Raw genomic sequence first — 20,045 nt, forward strand, 5'->3', positions numbered from 1 at the left:
CAGTACCTGTAGACTAAACCAAGCAGTACAAGGAAAACAATGGTTGCACACTTTAGTTGAGATGAATGACATTTCTTTCCTGAGAAAATGTCAAAATGATATCAATGTACAATAAAAATGCTAACATACGTTATCTGATACTGCTTCCAATTGTGCGTTGTACATTTCTGCTTTCAAATAACAGGTTTTTATACTTGGGCTATTTTTAGGATCACTCAAAGTTGTAATCATTTTAACTATGAAGAAAACTCTAATTGATGCTTCTCATTGCCATAAATTTTTAAGTTTATAGTTCTTTACCAGTTTGTTAACAAATAAAAGCTGAGTTCTGATCTCTAGCAAAGGGAGCTCATGGAGGTTCTGGCAGGTCCACTAAAGGATGTGTTTGAATGGATCATGGAAGGCAGGAGATTGCTCCCACAGGAACGGAGAAGGACAGATAGATGTCCATCGTCATAAAATAATAGCAGAGAGGAAGTTGGAAACTACAAGTTGATTAGTCTTGCCTTGTGTAAAACCAGTGGAGAACGTCTAGCATCAGTGTCTAGTAGGTAGCAGCATTTGAGGCACCATCCAGCTGATATTAAAAATCATTCAACCGGCCAGAAATGGCACTTGGCTGGTTAAATGGTACTTAGCTGGCTATCTGGTGATATTCAATGGGAGATAGCTGTCTCCCACTGAATATTGCCAGTTAGCATTTAGTGGATAGTTGGTAATATCACATGAACCGGCTATCTTCCGATTTTCAGCGCATTGCCGGCTAAGTTTGGCATCAATAGCTGGAATATCTTTGGTCAGTTCAAAGTTAACCAGCCAGTGCTGAATATTGGCTTGACCGGTTAAGTTTGAACCGGCCAAAAATAAACCAGATATTCAAATCCGGTCACCGGAAATAGCTCGGCATTGAATATCCTTGCTCAACGCTGTCTGCAGGACCCAGCCCGGCTACCTCCCACAGTCTGAATGTCGGGCCCCATGGTTTTACCAGAGGGAAATCATGGTAGAAACATTTGGGAGGGTAATTTTATAAGGGAGCACCCACTATAGGCACTGTTTGAAGCCTGTTCTATAAAGAAATATTGAATGGTAGCACAGGTGGCTGAAAACATGCTTACATATAAGGCATCATCAATTCCACCAGGCCTGGATTGATGTAAATGCCTGCACCCGGCTAGATGTGAGCTAGAACATGCATAAACTGTATTTGTCTGTAATTCCAATGTGCCTATAGTTTACAGTTTATTAAATTTACTATACCATTAGGCTATGCCAGATCAATAAATAAAAACACATAAAATCAACCAAAAAGAAACTCCATTGTAAAAAGGACATAGCCACACAGAAAACATGCATATCTTTAATACATATAAACCGAACACCCCATAAGACCACCCGAAAGACACAGTCCTCCCCTGATATTCATCACTATTTAACCAGTCAGATCGGCTGCTGACCAGTTAGATAGTGCTTAACTGGCTATCAACCAATATTTTGCAGGGGTTAACCGGTTACAGCTAGCAGATATCCTCGTTTACAGCTAGCAGAGAGCCAGTTATATCGGCCAATATAACCAGCTATCTGCCAATTTTTAAACCAGGTTTCTGGGCCATATATGGCTGTGTGAAAACCTGGTATATCTTAAGCCTGTTTAACGATAACCGGCTAAGTCTGAATATTGATTTACTACTACTACTACTAGACGTATGCAGCGCTGTACACTTGAACATGAAGAGACAGTCCCTGCTCGACAGAGCTTACAATCTAATTAGGACAGACAAACAGGACAAACAAGAGATAAGGGAATATTAAAGTGAGGATGATAAAATAAGGGTTCTGAGCAAGTGAACAAGGGTTAGGAGTTAAAAGCAGCATCAAAAAGGTGGGCTTTTAGCTTAGATTTGAAGACGGTCAGAGATGGAGCTTCATCTTTAAACCGGCCAAAAATAAACCAGATATTCAGTGCTGGTCACCGGAAATGGCCCAGTATTGAATATCCAGGCTTAGGGCCAGCTGCGGGAGTTAGCCGGACTATCTCCCACGATCTGAATATCATGGCCCCAATAATTTTCAGTGAGGAAAGGCTAACCAAAAAAAGTGAGTCTTCAACAAACCCTTTAAATTTCACAAGGGAACAGTTGGTCTTAAGTTCCCCAGGAAGACCATTCCAGAGCTGATGTACTACGAAAAAGAACACTCTCCCAGCGAGTAGAAGAGAGCAGTTTGTATACGTGGAGGGGCATAATTGAACGAAAACGTCTATCTCCATGGGCGTTTATCTCCGAGAACGGGTCCGTGAAGGGGCGGACCGAACCGTATTTTCGAAAAAAATAGACGTCCATGTTTTATTCGACAATTTGTGAGCTGGGCGTTTTTGTTTTTCAGTGATAATGGAAAATGAAAGCGCCCAGCTCAAAAACGAATAAATCCAAGACATTTGTTCTTGGGAGGGGCCAGGATTCGTAGTGCACTGGTCCCCCTCACATGCCAGGACACCAACCGGGCACCCTAGGGGGCACTTTTACAAAAACAAAAAAAAAGGTAAAAGAGCTCCCAGGTGCATAGCACCCTTCCCTTGTGTGTTGAGCCCCCCAAATCCCCCTCAAAACCCACTGACCACAAGTCTACACCATTACTATAGCCCTAAGGGGTGAAGGGGGGCACCTACATGTGGGTACAGTGGGTTTGGGGGGGTTGGACGACTAAGCATTAAGCAGCACAATTGTAACAGGTAGGGGGGGATGGGCCTGGGTCCACCTGCCTGAAGTCCACTGCACCCCCTAACAACTGCTCCAGGGACCTGCATACTGCTGCCAGGGAGGTGGGTTTGACATTTGAGGGTGAAAATAAAAAGTTGTAAAACATCATTTTTTGTGGTGGGAGGGGGTTAGTGACCACTGGGGGAGTCAGGGGAGGTCATCCCCGATTCCCTCTGGTGGTAATCTGGTCATTTAGGGCACTTTTTGGGGCCTTATTCGTGAAAAAACAGGGTCCAGGAAAAGTGCCCTAAATTCTAGCTACAAACGCATACTTTTTTTCCATTATCGGCGAAAGGCGCCTATCTCTCCTCGGCCGATAACCACGCCCCAGTTCCACCTTCGCCACGCCTCCGACACGCCCCCGTCAACTTTGTACGCTTCTGCGATGGAGTGCAGTTGAAAACGTCCAAAATCGGCTTTCCATTATACCGATTTATTCGTTTTTGTGAGATAAACGTCTATCTCCCGATTTGGGTCGAACTCTAGGCGTTTTTCTCTTTCAATTATAAGGTGGATAGTGTGCTTCACTCATGCTCCATCCAAACCCCACCATGTGCATGCCCACTGGTGAATAAATGTGGCATCAAATCATGACATTCAGTTTTCTGCTAGCCAGTATTCCGTAAGAGGTCATTTTATAAGTGACCACTAATGCGCGTAAATGAAGAAATTACCACCATGTATATGCCTTCTTGCCGCTTACAGCTAAGCAGTGCCTTAAAGAAGTACTCCCTGAGTAATTTATTTTATCTAGTTATTTGTTTAAAACCATTTATAATCCACCAGCTTGCATAGTTCACTGTGGCTAACAATTCAGACATGCAAAAATCAGATCATACAAACATAGTACCAGACTAAATAATAAAAAGCACTCTTCCTGCAGCAAAAACCAATACCATGCCAGATATATCTATTATTCACTGGAGTATAAACTACGATCATTCCTTGAAGTTGAGAGCAGCATTGCCAAAAGCATGGACAAAGAGAAACCCCTTATGCTTTGTCTGAAGTGAATCTTTGTTCCCAATATGCAGAGTTCGGTGGACAATTTATTCCAAGCACTGGGCCAGCTTTAATTTCTTTGACTAGGTGTCTGTATTAGAACAAGGGTGTGTGTGTGCCAGATATGACTTGGCACTCAGCAGAGCTTTTGACACTATCCCCATGTAAGAGGGTTATAAAGAAACTAAGCAACTTGGAGATGGGCCCCAATGTGGTTGACTGGATTAGTGGTAAATTAAAACCATTCTGAGGAAAAAAGGGGATCAGTGGAGTGCCTCAGGGATCTGTCCTAGGTCATATATGTTTAGTACTTTTGTGAACGATACTGCAGTGGGATTACAAGGAACAGATTTGTTGTCTTTTGGGTTTTTTTTTTGTGTGTGTGCTTAAGATTACATAAAAATCTGCAACCTAATGGACATCCCTGAGGGTATGGACAGAATGAGACATGATTTAAGAAAATTCAAGTAATGACTGAATGTTTTACAGTTGGCTGCAAAAAAAAGTACAGGCTTATGGTGTAGAAAGCCTAAGGGAAAAGTGGTCAACAGGAGGTATGAAACTCATGTGCTCAAACCAGAAGAAAGACCTCATGATAATAATGTTTGATGATCTCAATGCCATACAACAGTGTGAAAAGGATGTGGCTAGAGCCAGTCCAGAATGGGTTATTAGCAATATTGCAGCACCCAACCCTGTTCCTTTCATGTTCATGGAATCACATTTAATCTTCCTTTAATTCCAGGAGTAATACCATAGACCTCAGTGGACCTGGTTGAAGCAGTCCAGAGAAAGACTACTAAAGGGTGCAAGGTTTGGTCAAAAAGATGAGATGAGGCTTAAGAACCTTTTTTTAGAGCAAAGAATGATCTAGAACAACAGATCACTATATGAAGCTTCAGTATTAGAAAATATTTCTTTATTGAAAGGGTGGTAGACCAATGGAAATGGTGGAGACAAGAAGTTAAAAAAAGCATGAGGTGATCACTAGGTATCTCTATGGGTAAATAAGTGGAGGGAATGCCAGTGATCTACTGACAGCTGTCGCAAAACCAAATGGGGTTCACAATTTCCACAAAAGTTCAACAACACTTCCTACTGACAGCTATGACATTATAGCATTAATAAAATTAGGGAGATTAGATGGGATAAATGTTCGTTATCAGATAACATATTCTAACTAAAAGGGCAGGGACTAGATTGTTTGAACTGGCCAAAAATAAACCAGATATTCATTGGCGGTCACCGGAAACTGATCGGCATTGAATAACTAGACTCAGGGTTGCAATATGGTGAACAACTCACGTTTCACTCCATTAATAATAGAAGGACAAAAAGAAAAGAGAAATTAAGTAAAGGTAGCAGTTATGCAGGCCATGTTTGTGCTTGCAGGTTGTTGAAGACTGGAAGTTAACTAACAAAGCCAGGTGACCTAAAACCTGGCTTTGTTAGTTAACAAAGAGGGGCATAATCGAACGACGCCGGCCATATACAGCGGTCCTGAACCGTATTATCGTAAAAGATGGCCGGCCATCTTTTGTTTCGATAATACGGTTGGGGCTCGCCAAGTGTCAGAGATGGCCAGGTTTGAGATGGCCGGCATCGGTTTTCGCCGATAATGGAACCGAGGCCAGGTGACCTAATGAAGCTGTTTGGGAAACAGCTTCATCAGTTTTGATGGTTGTTTAGATTATTATAAAATCTGATGGAAAGTCGTTAGGATATGGCGCAGGATGTTGGATGAAATATGAGAATTTATAAGTCCATCTGTTCGAGATGAAAGATATCCAATGTCAAGTTAAACAAAAATTGACTTCAATAAGAATTGAAATCCTACAAGCAGGCAAACTTCTACAAATATCAGCTGAAAGACAAAACGAGCTTGGCAGAATGAATGGCCCACTTGGACTTTTTCTTCGGCCATTTTCTGTGTTAATGTGGGGCCTATGTATTAAAGCTTAGTGTGTACAGAAAGACAGTTTAGCATGCTAAAAAATAGTGCGCTGTGCACTAGCAGCCTAGTGAGCACAGTTCCCATAAACGTTGTCGAGTATACATGCCCAGATGTAAATTACATTGTATCATCTCAACCTTTGACTTGCTAGTTAAAATTAATTAATTATGAAATGGCACCAGACAGCAAACATAGGCAGGATAGCTGAAATGGTATAACACTTGATTTGTATATGGGAGGTAGTGAGATCAATGCCTGCATTCTCCATGGAGCCTTTGACCATTAGGGAATCATTGTGTAAAAGGGCACTCAGGATGGACAAAACTATAGCAGTCTTTACTGAGAAAGAAGTAAGATAGCTATCCATGCCCACAATGGTTTTTAGTGGTGATGATTTGGAAGAAATTAAAAATTTCAGTGAATCTGGAAGATGTAATAGACCAAATTGACAAACTAAAGAGTAGCAAATCATCTGGACTGGATGGAATACACCTAAAAGTACTGAAAGAACTCCAAAATGAAATTTCAGATCTACTATTAGTAATCTTTTAAGTTGTCTACTTTACCTGAAGATTGGAAGGTGGCCAGTGTAACCACCAGTTTTTTTAAAAAGAAAATCTGGGTCTAAGACACATGCCTTAACCATTTTCTTGAATTATATTCTTTTTTAATTCACAGTTGGGGAAGGGGGATTGAGGGTGGACAAAGCAGGTCCTTCATATAGCTTCTTTCAAGGCCTAATCAAATATTGATCAGTTAAGTTCTATTGGGCAAGATATCAGCATGGACTACCTTTAAGATGTGTTATTTTCCTATTAACCTCATTTATTAGTAACTAGATCTCATTACATAAAATGAGACCTTTGCTAAAATTGAATGAGTTAGTGGTAAAATAACATGTGTTAATGGTAGCCCATGTTGCTATGCTCCTGTGTTCACTGAACTCCTTCAAGGTGCACAATCTTATTAGTCCTAGAAAAAAAACAGGCAGACGATCTACGAGATCCAAGATGGACAACAAAACAGCAGATGAATGATATAAAAGGCTCCAGCAATGTAATTGGGTCCAATTTTATTCACCACACATAAAAGGATAACTACATTTGCCCTTTCCAAGGCCTGCATCAGGGAATGTAAAAACTATTAATAAATACATAGAAAAACCTATCAGTATAAATCTTTAAAACTCATATTCCAAATAAAATAATCAGGACATAAACTACAGAAAAGCCACAGGCCACGTATCGAAAGAGGTACTGTACAATAACGAACAATAAATAGAACACTCCCTGCCTTTAAACAAGCTTTGAAGTTGCTTTGAGTGGGGACAGTACACAGCAGAGGGGAGGCATGTTAGAATCGCTGCCAGCAACCCTTTGATTTGAGAAAGATTTGTGAAGGGAGGGAGATGCAGAACTGCGGGAGCCCAGCTTGCTCCCTCACATGCCAGCACTGTTAAATGTGTAGAGCTTCTGGGTGGGCCTGAGCCCAAATTGGGTAGGCCCGGGCCCACCTGTGGCTAAGCCCCTGAGATGAGATAATGTATAAGTTTATTGTGTTTTTTAATATTTTCCCTAATTTGCACTGTGCTGTCATATTTTCTGAAAGTTGTGGAATCTTTTTTCAACTTAAAGGGTTACTTGTTTTTTTTTTTTTCTTGTCTTCTGGTGATATTCTATAAATAAGACATTTATTAAACTTTCTGCCTTTTGGTTGTTAAGTTACCAGAACTCTTGAACAGAATTGTATCATCAGAAATAGATGGAAGCAAGTAGATTATACCATTTATAACGGATTGTTTTGATGGATCACTGCTGTCTGCCTGTGACATCGGTTTGATTATTGAATCATAGGATCCTTGGTACTTCCTTGCATGTTTATGGCTCCTTAATTTTGCTATAGAACGCATTTAACACAAAGCAATGGTATGAGTCATTCTCATGCTGCAAGAAGGTTTCATATTTCAGAAGTGCATTTTTCAGAGCAATGGATTTTGGATGCCTTGAAACTGCATTAACCCCCGGCTGTGCTGCCGAGATGTGCACACAAATTAATTGGTTAACGAGCTTTTAACCATCAATAATTGGGTGCTAACAACCAGTTATTGATTTTAATTGGCACCCATTAAAATTTGTATGCGTACCTAATTGCCATACCCCCAGATTCTATATACAGTGGTGGAAATAAGTATTTGATCCCTTGCTGATTTTGTAAGTTTGCCCACTGACAAAGACATGAGCAGCCCATAATTGAAGGGTAGGTTATTGGTAACAGTGAGAGATAGCACATCACAAATTAAATCCGGAAAATCACATTGTGGAAAGTATATGAATTTATTTGCATTCTGCAGAGGGAAATAAGTATTTAATCCCTCTGGCAAACAAGACCTAATACTTGGTGGCAAAACCCTTGTTGGCAAGCACAGCGGTCAGACGTCTTCTGTAGTTGATGATGAGGTTTACACACATGTCAGGAGGAATTTTGGTCCACTCCTCTTTGCAGATCATCTCTAAATCATTAAGAGTTCTGGGCTGTCGCTTGGCAACTCGCAGCTTCAGCTCCCTCCATAAGTTTTCAATGGGATTAAGGTCTGGTGACTGGCTAGGCCACTCCATGACCCTAATGTGCTTCTTCCTGAGCCACTCCTTTGTTGCCTTGGCTGTATGTTTTGGGTCATTGTCGTGCTGGAAGACCCAGCCACGACCCATTTTTAAGGCCCTGGCGGAGGGAAGGAGGTTGTCACTCAGAATTGTACGGTACATGGCCCCATCCATTCTCCCATTGATGCGGTGAAGTAGTCCTGTGCCCTTAGCAGAGAAACACCCCCAAAACATAACATTTCCACCTCCATGCTTGACAGTGGGGACGGTGTTCTTTGGGTCATAGGCAGCATTTCTCTTCCTCCAAACACGGCGAGTTGAGTTCATGCCAAAGAGCTCAATTTTTGTCTCATCTGACCACAGCACCTTCTCCCAATCACTCTCGGCATCATCCAGGTGTTCACTGGCAAACTTCAGACGGGCCGTCACATGTGCCTTCCGGAGCAGGGGGACCTTGCGGGCACTGCAGGATTGCAATCCGTTATGTCGTAATGTGTTACCAATGGTTTTCGTGGTGACAGTGGTCCCAGCTGCCTTGAGATCATTGACAAGTTCCCCCCTTGTAGTTGTAGGCTGATTTCTAACCTTCCTCATGATCAAGGATACCCCAGGAGGTGAGATTTTGCGTGGAGCCCCAGATCTTTGTCGATTGACAGTCATTTTGTACTTCTTCCATTTTCTTACTATGGCACCAACAGTTGTCTCCTTCTCGCCCAGCGTCTTACTGATGGTTTTGTAGCCCATTCCAGCCTTGTGCAGGTGTATGATCTTGTCCCTGACATCCTTAGACAGCTCCTTGCTCTTGGCCATTTTGTAGAGGTTAGAGTCTGACTGATTCACTGAGTCTGTGGACAGGTGTCTTTCATACAGGTGACCATTGCCGACAGCTGTCTGTCATGCAGGTAACGAGTTGATTTGGAGCATCTACCTGGTCTGTAGGGGCCAGATCTCTTACTGGTTGGTGGGGGATCAAATACTTATTTCCCTCTGCAGAATGCAAATAAATTCATATACTTTCCACAATGTGATTTTCCGGATTTAATTTGTGATGTGCTATCTCTCACTGTTACCAATAACCTACCCTTCAATTATGGGCTGCTCATGTCTTTGTCAGTGGGCAAACTTACAAAATCAGCAAGGGATCAAATACTTATTTCCCCCACTGTATGGCACCTTAAGTTCTGCATGCTAATTTGGCCGCATGACCATATTGCGCACACAACTTGATTAACAAGCCAATAAGTGTTGGTAAGCAATTAGCTGTACTGATTGGCTTTAATTAGAATTAATGCGCACAACTTTCTAGGCGTATTCAATGACACAGTGCGCGTAAATTCTAATGCATGCAGTCAGAAAGGGTGCGTGGCCACAGGCATGGAGTGGATGGGTTGTGGACATTTCAAAAAACTATGCGCAATATTATAGAATACACCCGATCAGGTATTTAGATCTGGTTTTAGGAGGCCTAAATGAGTGCACCTAAAAAGTGTATGTGCCTTTATAGAATAACACTTACCGCCGATTTTTTTCAGTGCCCATTGTTGAGTGATATATATATATATATATATATATATATAATTCTTCCCTAAATAATATAGATACAAATATTCAACTCAGTCTTTAAAAGCATTTATTCGGGTAGCAGCCCTTGTTACCTGGATAAATGTTGCTGACTGGGTCTAGTCATTGATAGTGTGAAGAACTAATGGAAAGAAAATTATCAGGTAAGCCCTAATTTATCCGTTTATTGCTTGGCTTGTACTCAGTTTAGCCTCATTTTTACATGTGTACCATATTATTATTATTTATTGCATTTGTACCCCACATTATCCCACCTTTTTGCAGGCTCAATGTGGCTTACAGAGTGAGGTTATGTAAAAATCAATACATGTTTTAAATACAGTTGATCATAGGCTGATGTAAAAGGTTATGATAAAATCAATACATGATTTAAATGCAGTTGATCCTAAGCTGATGTAAAAGAGGTAGTAGATGGGCAGATGTTGGGTAGGTTGAGTGCGAGTATTTTAGGTATGTTCGGATGATTTGGGGAATGTATTGTGTGCAAAGTGTTTTAGGTGTGTTCAGGTGATTTGGGGAATGAATTGAATCATTGAGGGTGACTTTTGTAGGCTCTGTTAAAGAGGTGTGTTTTCAGAGCTTTGCGGAAGCTGGGTAGATTGTTCATGGTTTTCAGGGTTTTGGGTAGCGCATTCCGGAACTGTGTGCTTTTGTATGCAAAGGTCGTAGCATAAGCCTGTTTGTATTTCACTCCTTTGCAGCTGGGGAAATTCAGATTAAGGAATTTGTGGGCTGATCTTTTGGTGTTTCTGGGCGGTAGGTCCACTAGGTTTAGCATATAGAGTGGGGCATCTGCGTGAATGATTTTGTGCACGGTTGTGCAGATCTTGAACTCAATTCATTCCTTGAGCGGAAGCCAATGTAGTTTCTCTCTTAGGGGCTTCGCGGTTTCATATTTAGGTTTTCCAAAGATGAGTCTGGCTGCCGTGTTTTGGGTTGTTTGGAGTTTTTTAATGGTCTGTTCTTTACATCTTGCGTACAGGGCATTGCAGTAGTCTAAGTGGCTTATGACTAGTGACTGTACTAGGGTGCGAAAGACGTTTTGTTTTTAATGATTTTACTATTTTTATTACTTCTGTATTGTGTTTATTGGCAGTCTGATAGATTTTGCCATACTTTATTATATTACTTATATTATTGTTTTATTTTTGTTTTTATATTATTTCTGGTTTTTATTCTATTTCTGGTTTTGGTACTTAGTTTAGTATATATGTTTTTATACAGTATAACCTTTGACCTCTGAGGTAGGTGGCTTGTTCTTCTGAAACATGGCCCCGTGTCTGGTTTTTTTTTTAACAATTCCTGCATTGGAACCTTTGTTGAACACACCCTGTGCTGCAGCTCGTGTTGCATTCTGTGCTCTTCTACCTTCTTTGGATGCCCATAGAGTTGCTTCACCTGGTTCTCTGAATATTGCCACTGTGCATATAGGGGTAAATTAAGTATAGGCTGCAAAAGTTAGGCGCCAGAATATTAGGTGCTAAGCTAGTATTCTATAATGGCAGAGTTGTGTGTGTTTGCTGGAGAAAAGATGGCTGAGGGGGGATATAATAGAGGTCTATGAAATAATGAGTGGAGTGATAGATGTGAATTACTTGTTTATTCTTTCCAAAAATACTAGGACTAGGGGGCATGCATTGAAGCTACAAAGTAGTAAATTTAAAACAAATTGGAGAAAATATTTCTTTACTCACCATGTAATTACTCTGGAATTTGTTGCCAGAGAATGTGGTAAAAGCAGTTAGCTTAACGGGGTTTTAAGAAGGTTTAGATAGCTTCCTAAAAGAAAAGTCCATAAGCTATTATTAAGTTGGATTTGGGGAAAATCCACTGCTTTGGGTTCTTGCCAGGTACTTGTAACCTGGATTGGCCACTGTTGGAAACAGAATTCTGGGCTTGATGGGGCTTCTGTCTGTCCTAGTATGGCAACACTTAATTAGGCGCTAACCATGAATTTCAGTGGCACTTAGCCAGTTAAGTGCTGCTGAAAATTAGCAGCTAGCCCTGAATAATTTAACTGGTCAGTAGCTGGCTAAATCGCTTTGAATATCAGCCAGTTGGAACTTATTTATTATTTCAACAATAGAGGATAAATTCGTATGTTTTTATTTAAAATATGTATGAACCTCTTTCTTAATATTCTACAATCAGCCAAAGTGGTGTAGAATTGGAGAAGGTCTGGCTAGGACTGAACCTCAGATGATGCACTGGTAACTGATATTTTATCAAATGATTGAGAGGTGGTAATGTTCATCTGTTATTTGGTACCTCTTGGTATACTATTATTTATTTATCTCTGGTATTGCTGGGCTACATCCTCTTCTCCCTATTTATTACATTTGAAAGTTCTGCAGGCACTGATAAGATATGTCCTCATTTGAGACAGTGCTATTAGTAATAAAATGCATTTGGGCATAGGGGCTAGATGGGGGAGGGATTACAACATTGCAAGGCAAAGATTCATGAGACATTGGATATGTAACCTTGCTGTGCATAAATAATTCCATTTTTGCATGTTCAAGTCTTGACTGACCTTGGCTTTTCAGACATCCTATAGTCAGTCAACAGTGGCAAATTTCATGAATATCAATGAAGTTTTACCACTGTCTTTAGCACCACAAGAGATATATCTGCAGGTCATTTTGTTACCTGAATTGCAAAATTATGCAGTTATATTATTAAGTGTTATTTAGAGAAAGAGATAGTCCTATGGATATGACTATCCATTTTGTAAAAATAACTAAATATGTACATAGGGGCAATATTGAGCCTGTGGCAGTCAACTTTTTTTTTAAACATTGACCACTGCCATCTTTTCTACCTGGATATTCAGCACTGGGCCGTGCCCGGATACCAGAGCTGAATATCCAAGTACTGAGTGGCTGCTGGTCCTTATCTGATACTGGAAATCTTTAGACAGGTACATGGATAATGACCAGGATAAGTGTGACAGAACTACTTAACCAGGTTGTATCTTCTCCTAATTAGGATTAAGCAGAACTGAATATTGGGTCATAGATATTAAAAAATAGTATTCAGATGCGTAGTGATTGCGGAAACTGTGATAAGAAATATCCAGCCCTTCGTTTATCAAGATTTGAGAGAGGAAACAAGAATGACATGGATGTTATATTATCAAGAATGCATTGTTTATAAACTAGAACGCTATAAATCTCAATCCATTAAATTGTTTAGTGACACCAAAGTAACAACCAACTATGGTTAAATATTACCTGTATAGATCAAACCTAGGGCCCTGTTTACTAAGCAAGCATTATAGGCGTGTTAATATTTTTAACACGCGTTAACCATATATCCCTATAGGCGTCTACATGGTTAGCGTGCTAAAAACACTAACGCACCTTAGTAAACAGGGCCCATAGTATGTAACATCAACACAGCACTACATTCATGAGGAGAAAAATGAATTTAAAGAAAAACCTTAACACAAGTTAGCAAATGCCTTAAGTATATGCAAAGTACATCATGCATAACTCAAAAAGCGTTGGGGTCCTTTTACTAAGGTGTGCCAAAAAAATGGCTTGTGCTGTTGTAGACGCGTGTATTGGACATGCGCAGGTCCATTTTTCAGCACGCCTGCAAAAAAGGACTTTTTAGGGGGATGGGGGGGGGGGCTGAAAATGGATGTGTGGCAAAATGAAAATTGGTGCATGTCCATCTTGGGCCTGAGAATTTACTGCCACCCATTCACTTAATGGTAAGGTCTCACGCGTTAACTGGGTGGTAATTGTCAGTATGTGTACAATGCCAATTACCGCATAGTTAGCGCCGTGCACCAGACAATAAAATATATTTTTCAGCACGCGTACTGGATGCACATAAAAATGAAATTACCGCCCGGGCCATGCAGTAGCCGGGCGGTAGTTCCGAATTGGCACATGTTGGGCGTGCCTAGGCACCTATGCGGCTTAGTAAAAGGGCCTTTTGCTGAATTAAAGCCAGAATAATTTAGAATATCTGTAAGCTATGCTAATTTGTTTGATTAAATTGTCCTTTCTTTGAAGCTCAATTTTCATATTGTTATTTTGGAACAGATTTTAAAAGAATGCGTGCCCTGATATAATCACTTGATTATTGTTTGAAGTTGAACCTTCATGGCTTGATTTTTTCATTTTAGATTTTATAATACTAAACAATTATGGGCTCCTTTTATGAAGCCACACTAGCGATTCCGGTGCGCCAAATGCAGCACGTTTGCCATGCTAGAATCTCTAGCGCAACTTTGTAAAAGGAGCCTTACGTCTTTATACAAAACGGTTCTGTATCAAAACTGAATGTGGATAGCACAATTTTGTTATTATTGTCACAGTTAATTGGAATATTTTGTAAGTGATTTAAAATATACTAAAATAAAAAGCTGACAGTTCTCTTTCAAATGCATAAGTGCAATTTCATTTATTTGCTTCATTGTTATTTTATCTTTTTATTCCTTTATTTTAGGGACGTTGTTCGAGGGAGAATTGCAAATACCTTCACCCACCCCCACACTTAAAAACACAGCTAGAAATAAATGGACGTAATAATCTGATTCAGCAGAAGAATATGGCCATGTTGGCCCAACAAATGCAATTAGCCAATGCGATGATTCCTGGTACTCAGTTACAGCCTGTGGTAAGCAATAAGTATCTACTCCAGTTCTTTCTCATTAAGATCAGAAATTAGGAAAATCTACAGCAGATTATAGCGAACAGTCATGGTGAGAATGAGGTGGGCATCAAGACATTTAGGGACAGATTCTCCATATGGCGCCTAAAAAATCTGTGCGGAACTAAGTATGTTCTATAAGGTTTAGGCGCTGTGTATAGAATGTGCTTAGTCGATACCATAGCGCCTAAATCTACACACATCCATTCATGCCAGTAAAAACCTGGTGTAAATGCATGCACGTAGGTTTAGGCACACTGACCTATATTCTGTAATTTTGGAACTCCCACAAAACACCTATAAATACACCCATGAACATGCCCCTTTTAAGCTATGCACGTTTATTTTGAATTGCGTGCTTTGCAATTTAGGCGCAGTTCTTATAGAATATGCTTAGCGATTTCCACGCATAAATTGTAATTATTGGCAGTTAGTGCTCATTATTGCTTTTTAAGTGCTGTTAAAAATGCTGATTACCTTATTACACCAATTAAGTTATGTGCATATCTCCATTCGGAATTAAGGTGCCATATATAGAATCCAGGGGTTAAGGGCCCTTTTACTACACTGCAGTACGCACTAATGCATGCTTACCACAGGGTAAAAGGCACTACTGCAGGGCGTGCTCAGTCATCCCGAGTTAGTTTTGTGTTTGGCGTGTGCTGCCTACTCACTAAAAAATAGAAAATATTTTTTAGCACTGGGGGTGGAGAGTCGACATGCCCACTGCTAATCGGTTAACACAGCTACGTTGCCTCATGCTAACCGATTAGCACGTTTACTGCATAAAACAAAGGTGTTGGTCAGGGCTCACTCACTATTGGCCATGCGCTAATGGGGAAATTAGCATGTGACCATTAATAGGCAAAATGGAAAATGGAGCCATTTTATGGGAAAGACCTGTTCCGAGGATAATGCCGGCCACTTTTTAGTACAGCTTAGTAAAAGGGAACCTTTGGATTAAGATTCAGTGAAATGGCCTACAAAAATATTCTTTAGCCTTGATTCTAGATAAGTTTATTAAACATACCTAAATCATACTTTTAGGTATGTTTAATAAACTTATCTAGAATCAAGTCCAAAGAACATTTGCATACTTTCAAACGTTTACACATGCTCTGCTAAATGACTAGTGTAGGTGAGTTATCTTTCTTATATCGTATTGTATTATATCATTGTATTGAGGATGTTATAATGCCTTTGTATCACTCCATGGTGCGACCGCACTTCAAATATTGTGTTCAATTCTGGTCACCGCATCTCAAAAAAGATATAGTGGAATTAGAAAAGGTGCAGAGAAGGGCGATGAAAATGATAAAGGGGATGGGACGACTTCCCTATGAGGAAAGGCTAAACCGGCTAGGGCTCTTCAGCTTGGAGAAAAGGCGGCTGAGGGGAGATATGATAGAGGTCTATAAAATAATGAGTGGAGTTGAACGGGTAGATGTGAAGCGTCTGTTCACGCTTTCCAAAAATACTAGGACTAGGGGGCATGCGATGAAGCTACAATGTAGTAAATTTAAAACGAATCGGAGAAATATTTTCTTCACTCAACATGTAATTAAACTCTGGAATTTGTTGCCAGAGAATGTGGTAAAGGCAGTTAGCTTAGCGGAGTTTAAAAAAGGTTTGGACAGCTTCCTAAAGGAAAAGTCCATAGACCGTTATTAAATGGACTTGGGGAAAATCCACTATTTCTGGGGTAAGCAGTATAAAATGTTTTGTACTTTTTGGGGATCTTGCCAGGTATTTGTGCCCTGGATTGGCCACTGTTGGAAACAGGATGCTGGGCTTGATGGACCTTTGGTCTTTCCCAGTATGGCAATACTTATGTACTTATGTATGTGAAATCTTACATCAATGGCAGCATAGGAAATGAAAATGCTATCATTTAATGCATCCATTTTTATGAGAACAGACCATCCCACTGCAGTTCCGCTGCCGTCTCGCTGCTTACTGACATTGTGGATCTCAACAATCTCATAACAGCCTTCATCGATCGGCAAGCTGCTCTCATAATATCCTGTTAAGGCAGCGGAACTGCAGTGTTCTGTAGCGGTTTGCAGCGGAGCCTGTGGGTGCGGTTGCTGGAAGACAAGATTTGTCTCATAAGATAAGTGTTTTTGGCAAGCTTGCCCCCCTTTGTTTGAGCATAGAGGAATCCTGTGCAGAAGGAATGGATCCTCAGAAGCTTAGCTGAAATTGGGTGGCGGAGCAGTTGGGGGGAAGAGGGGGTGGTGGTTGGGAGGCGAGGATAGGGGAGGGCAGACTTATATGGTCTGTACCAGAGCCTGTGATGGGAGGCGGGACTGGTGGTTGGGAGGCGGGAAATACTGCTGGGCAGACTTATATGGTCTGTGCCCTGAAAAGGACAGGTACAAATTCAAGGTAAGGTATACACATATGAGTTTGTCTTGGGCAGACTGGATGGACCATGTAGGTCTTTTTCTGCCGTCATCTACTATGTTATCACAGAGATAACTGTGATGGCGGTTTTGTGAAATTTTGGTTTAGAGTCCCTTCATTTTTTGAGCTTGGACTCATTTGCTTGGGGTGGTATCTGTTTTTGCAGTGAGGCAAAAGATTTTTTTAAATCAGTTTTTCTCTGTTTGGACTGTTTTTTTTTTTTTTTTTTTTTACACTGGTTCTTTTTTTTCTTCTTAGTCTCAGACACCAGTGGTATTAATGGGACTCCTGAGGGATAGAGGGATGTTTAATAGATGTTGTATTGTCCTCTGTTGGGAGCTTTGAGGTGTCGTTTATTTAAAGTTGTAAATTATACAGGACCCCTATGTGAATTGAATGTGGGCATTTTTTACAAACCTTGTTTTTTGAGTTATAGAATTTTGGTTTGTTTTTCTAAATTTTTTTTGAGTATTTGAATATAAACATAAAATAATATCAGATCAATTTGACAATTGTGACACAACATAATGGTTGAAAAGAATGGCCAAAAAGGAGATCAGAAAGGCTCCAGAACTGAAACTGTATCTATTATCACTGTACAATTTCATAGAGATGTGCCATTTACCGTATAGAAACCAGATGATAAAAGAACACCGGCAAGGTCATGGCTATCATTTAAGATAACACACTTGTACATATAACCATGTAGCAGCCACTTAAATAAATATAAAACATCAAACTTTACCAGCTGAAGTGTAAAAAGAACATTAAAACAGTCCCTTGTATTTATACTTGAAACAAACGCTAATATTACCCACAAAACATTTAGGGGCCCTTTTACAAAAGGTGTGGGAGGGCTAACACACAGGTAGTGTGCGCCCAATTGGCATTACCACCAGGGTAGCATGTTCGCCCAGTGGTAATTCCGATTTTGGCATGTGCCAAATCCCGTGGTAGGGCATTCCCGGTGGTAACCGTGGGGGTGTTCCCAATGGTAACTGGCAGTGCGCCTACATTGGCGCGCACTGCACGGTTGCCATCCGGGTAGCACGTGAGCCCTTACTGCTAACTTAGTGGGTGGTGGTAAGGGCTCAGGCCATAAATAGGTGCGCACTAGTTTTAATAATAGCGGAGGTCTATTTCCCGGCCCATTAAAAAATTGCCTTTTTTCCCAGCTGCAGTAAAAAATGGTCCAGTGTGTGCTTAAAGGCGCACCTACACTACTGCAGGCCACTTTTTACCGTGACTTTGTAAATGGACCCCTTAGGACAGGAGCCTAAGATGGAATTTTTTATTACTATTATTAAAATACTGCACTAGCATAGTGTTAAAATGGAGTGGGGGAATGATTTTCCGCTAAAGTGGGCCAAGGAAAGTATCAAATATTTGGGAGTACAGGTGGCCATGGACACAAAGATTTTTTACACTCTCAACTTTACTAAATTGCTGGAAGATATGAGAGGTCGGCTGAAGCAATGGGAGGCTTTGCCGCTGACATTACATGGGAAGATCCAGTTATTCCGCATGGTGGAGTTTCCCCGATGGCTTTATACACTGCAGGTTTTGCCGCTGCGATTAAAAAACAAAGATATTAAGCAGTTCCATAAATACTTAAGGCAGTTTCTGTGGGGGGGAAGAAAACCTAAAATACCATTAGACATACTGGTAGGCCCCTGGAAATTAGGAGGTATAGGGCTCCCAGATATTAAAAAATATAACCAGGCGTGTCTATTGAGGCATCTGGGAGACTGGTTATTAGATAAACAAGATTTTACCCCATGGAAACTAGAACAGGTATATTTCCTGCCATTTCACCCACACTACTTATTACATGCGGAGGGGCACAAGTTGCCAAATAAGTTTAAGGGAAGTTTGCTACTGGAACCAATGCGGGCGGTTTGGCGAGATCTCAATGGCTACTGGGGGATGGAGGGAGATGTGTCGGATATCATGCCATTACAGGGCAACCCAAACTTCTCACCTGGGTCAGAGAACAGGGTGTTTAGAAGGTGGGGCTCACAGGGGATTACGCGGTTGGAGCACGTACTAGGGACCAATGGAGGATTGTTAAATTTGGGTGCTCTGGGGGTTGGATTCAATACTAGCCACATATTTGCTTATCAGCAACTAGCTCATTATGTTCGATCTCTAAATAGTATAAAGCTGACCAGTGGGCATGGGAAGAAAATCAGGGAATTCTTTAAAACAGTAACTGGGGAGAGACTTACAGTATCAAAGCTACACAAGGCCTTATGGGAGATGGGTCCAGGGAAAAAAACCGAAATTATTACTGCACGTTGGGCACGAGAAATACAACAGCCCAGTTTAGTGCTGGATTATAATAAATTGACATCCCGAATTCCTGAGATATCGATTAATGCGACACTAAGGGAATGTCAATATCGAATTTTGCACCGAGCATACATGACTAAATTACAGGTTTTTAAGATGGGAGGAGTGCAAGATCCACTATGTTCTAAATGCAGGCAACGGGAAAGCACATTTTATCATTGTCTGTGGGAATGCCCTGCAGTGCAAAGGTTTTGGCACAATATAATACAATACCTGGAGGGCTTAGTGGAATCTCGAATAAATTGTTCTTTTATGGGGGTTATTCTGGATAAACACGAGCTTTTCGTCCTCCAAAGAGGAAATCAGAAGTCATTGGTGCGCAAGGCCTGCTTGTTGGGGAAAAAATTGATTATGACTGGGTGGTTGAGTGAAGACCCACCAGAATTTTGGCATTGGAGAAACAAAATTCATGAGCTCTTAATACACGAGCGTAGGATGGTGGGAAACTCCCCGAAGAAGAGAGCACAATTCCTGGAGGTTTGGAAACCTTACATCCAATCCCTGGCACCGCGTGCGCGAAGCCTAATATTGGACACACTATAAAAGGCTGTGGGGTTTTTTTTTTTTTTCCCCCTATATATAGCAAGTGAGCATGGAGGGATTCACTTACGGGGCGGCGTAGTTGAGTGCGGGGTGGGCAGGAGACCACCCCTGATTCAGGCGCAGCTATTTGTACCAGGGTGCCATATTGGCGGCCCTAAAAAGAAAGGGCAAGATTCTCATAGG

The 20,045-nt window shown here is 40.9% G+C and overlaps 1 protein-coding gene across 13 annotated transcripts in view; it reads left to right on the forward strand.

The window, feature by feature from the left end:
* The window catches only part of MBNL1 (muscleblind like splicing regulator 1), a 320,658-nt gene that overhangs the window by 190,369 nt on the left and 110,244 nt on the right, over nucleotides 1-20,045 (forward strand). For all 13 annotated transcript variants that reach the window (XR_003943570.1, XM_030216350.1, XM_030216347.1 and 10 more), the window contains one exon: nucleotides 14,358-14,528. Coding sequence is in view for 12 of the 13 variants with exons in the window: in XM_030216350.1 (XP_030072210.1) it covers nucleotides 14,358-14,528 (171 nt within the window). In the remaining variant the exon portion in view is untranslated. The remainder of the gene's footprint in view (nucleotides 1-14,357; nucleotides 14,529-20,045) is intronic.

Source organism: Microcaecilia unicolor, chromosome 10 (assembly GCF_901765095.1).
Source record: "Microcaecilia unicolor chromosome 10, aMicUni1.1, whole genome shotgun sequence".
Classification (NCBI taxonomy): domain Eukaryota; kingdom Metazoa; phylum Chordata; class Amphibia; order Gymnophiona; family Siphonopidae; genus Microcaecilia; species Microcaecilia unicolor.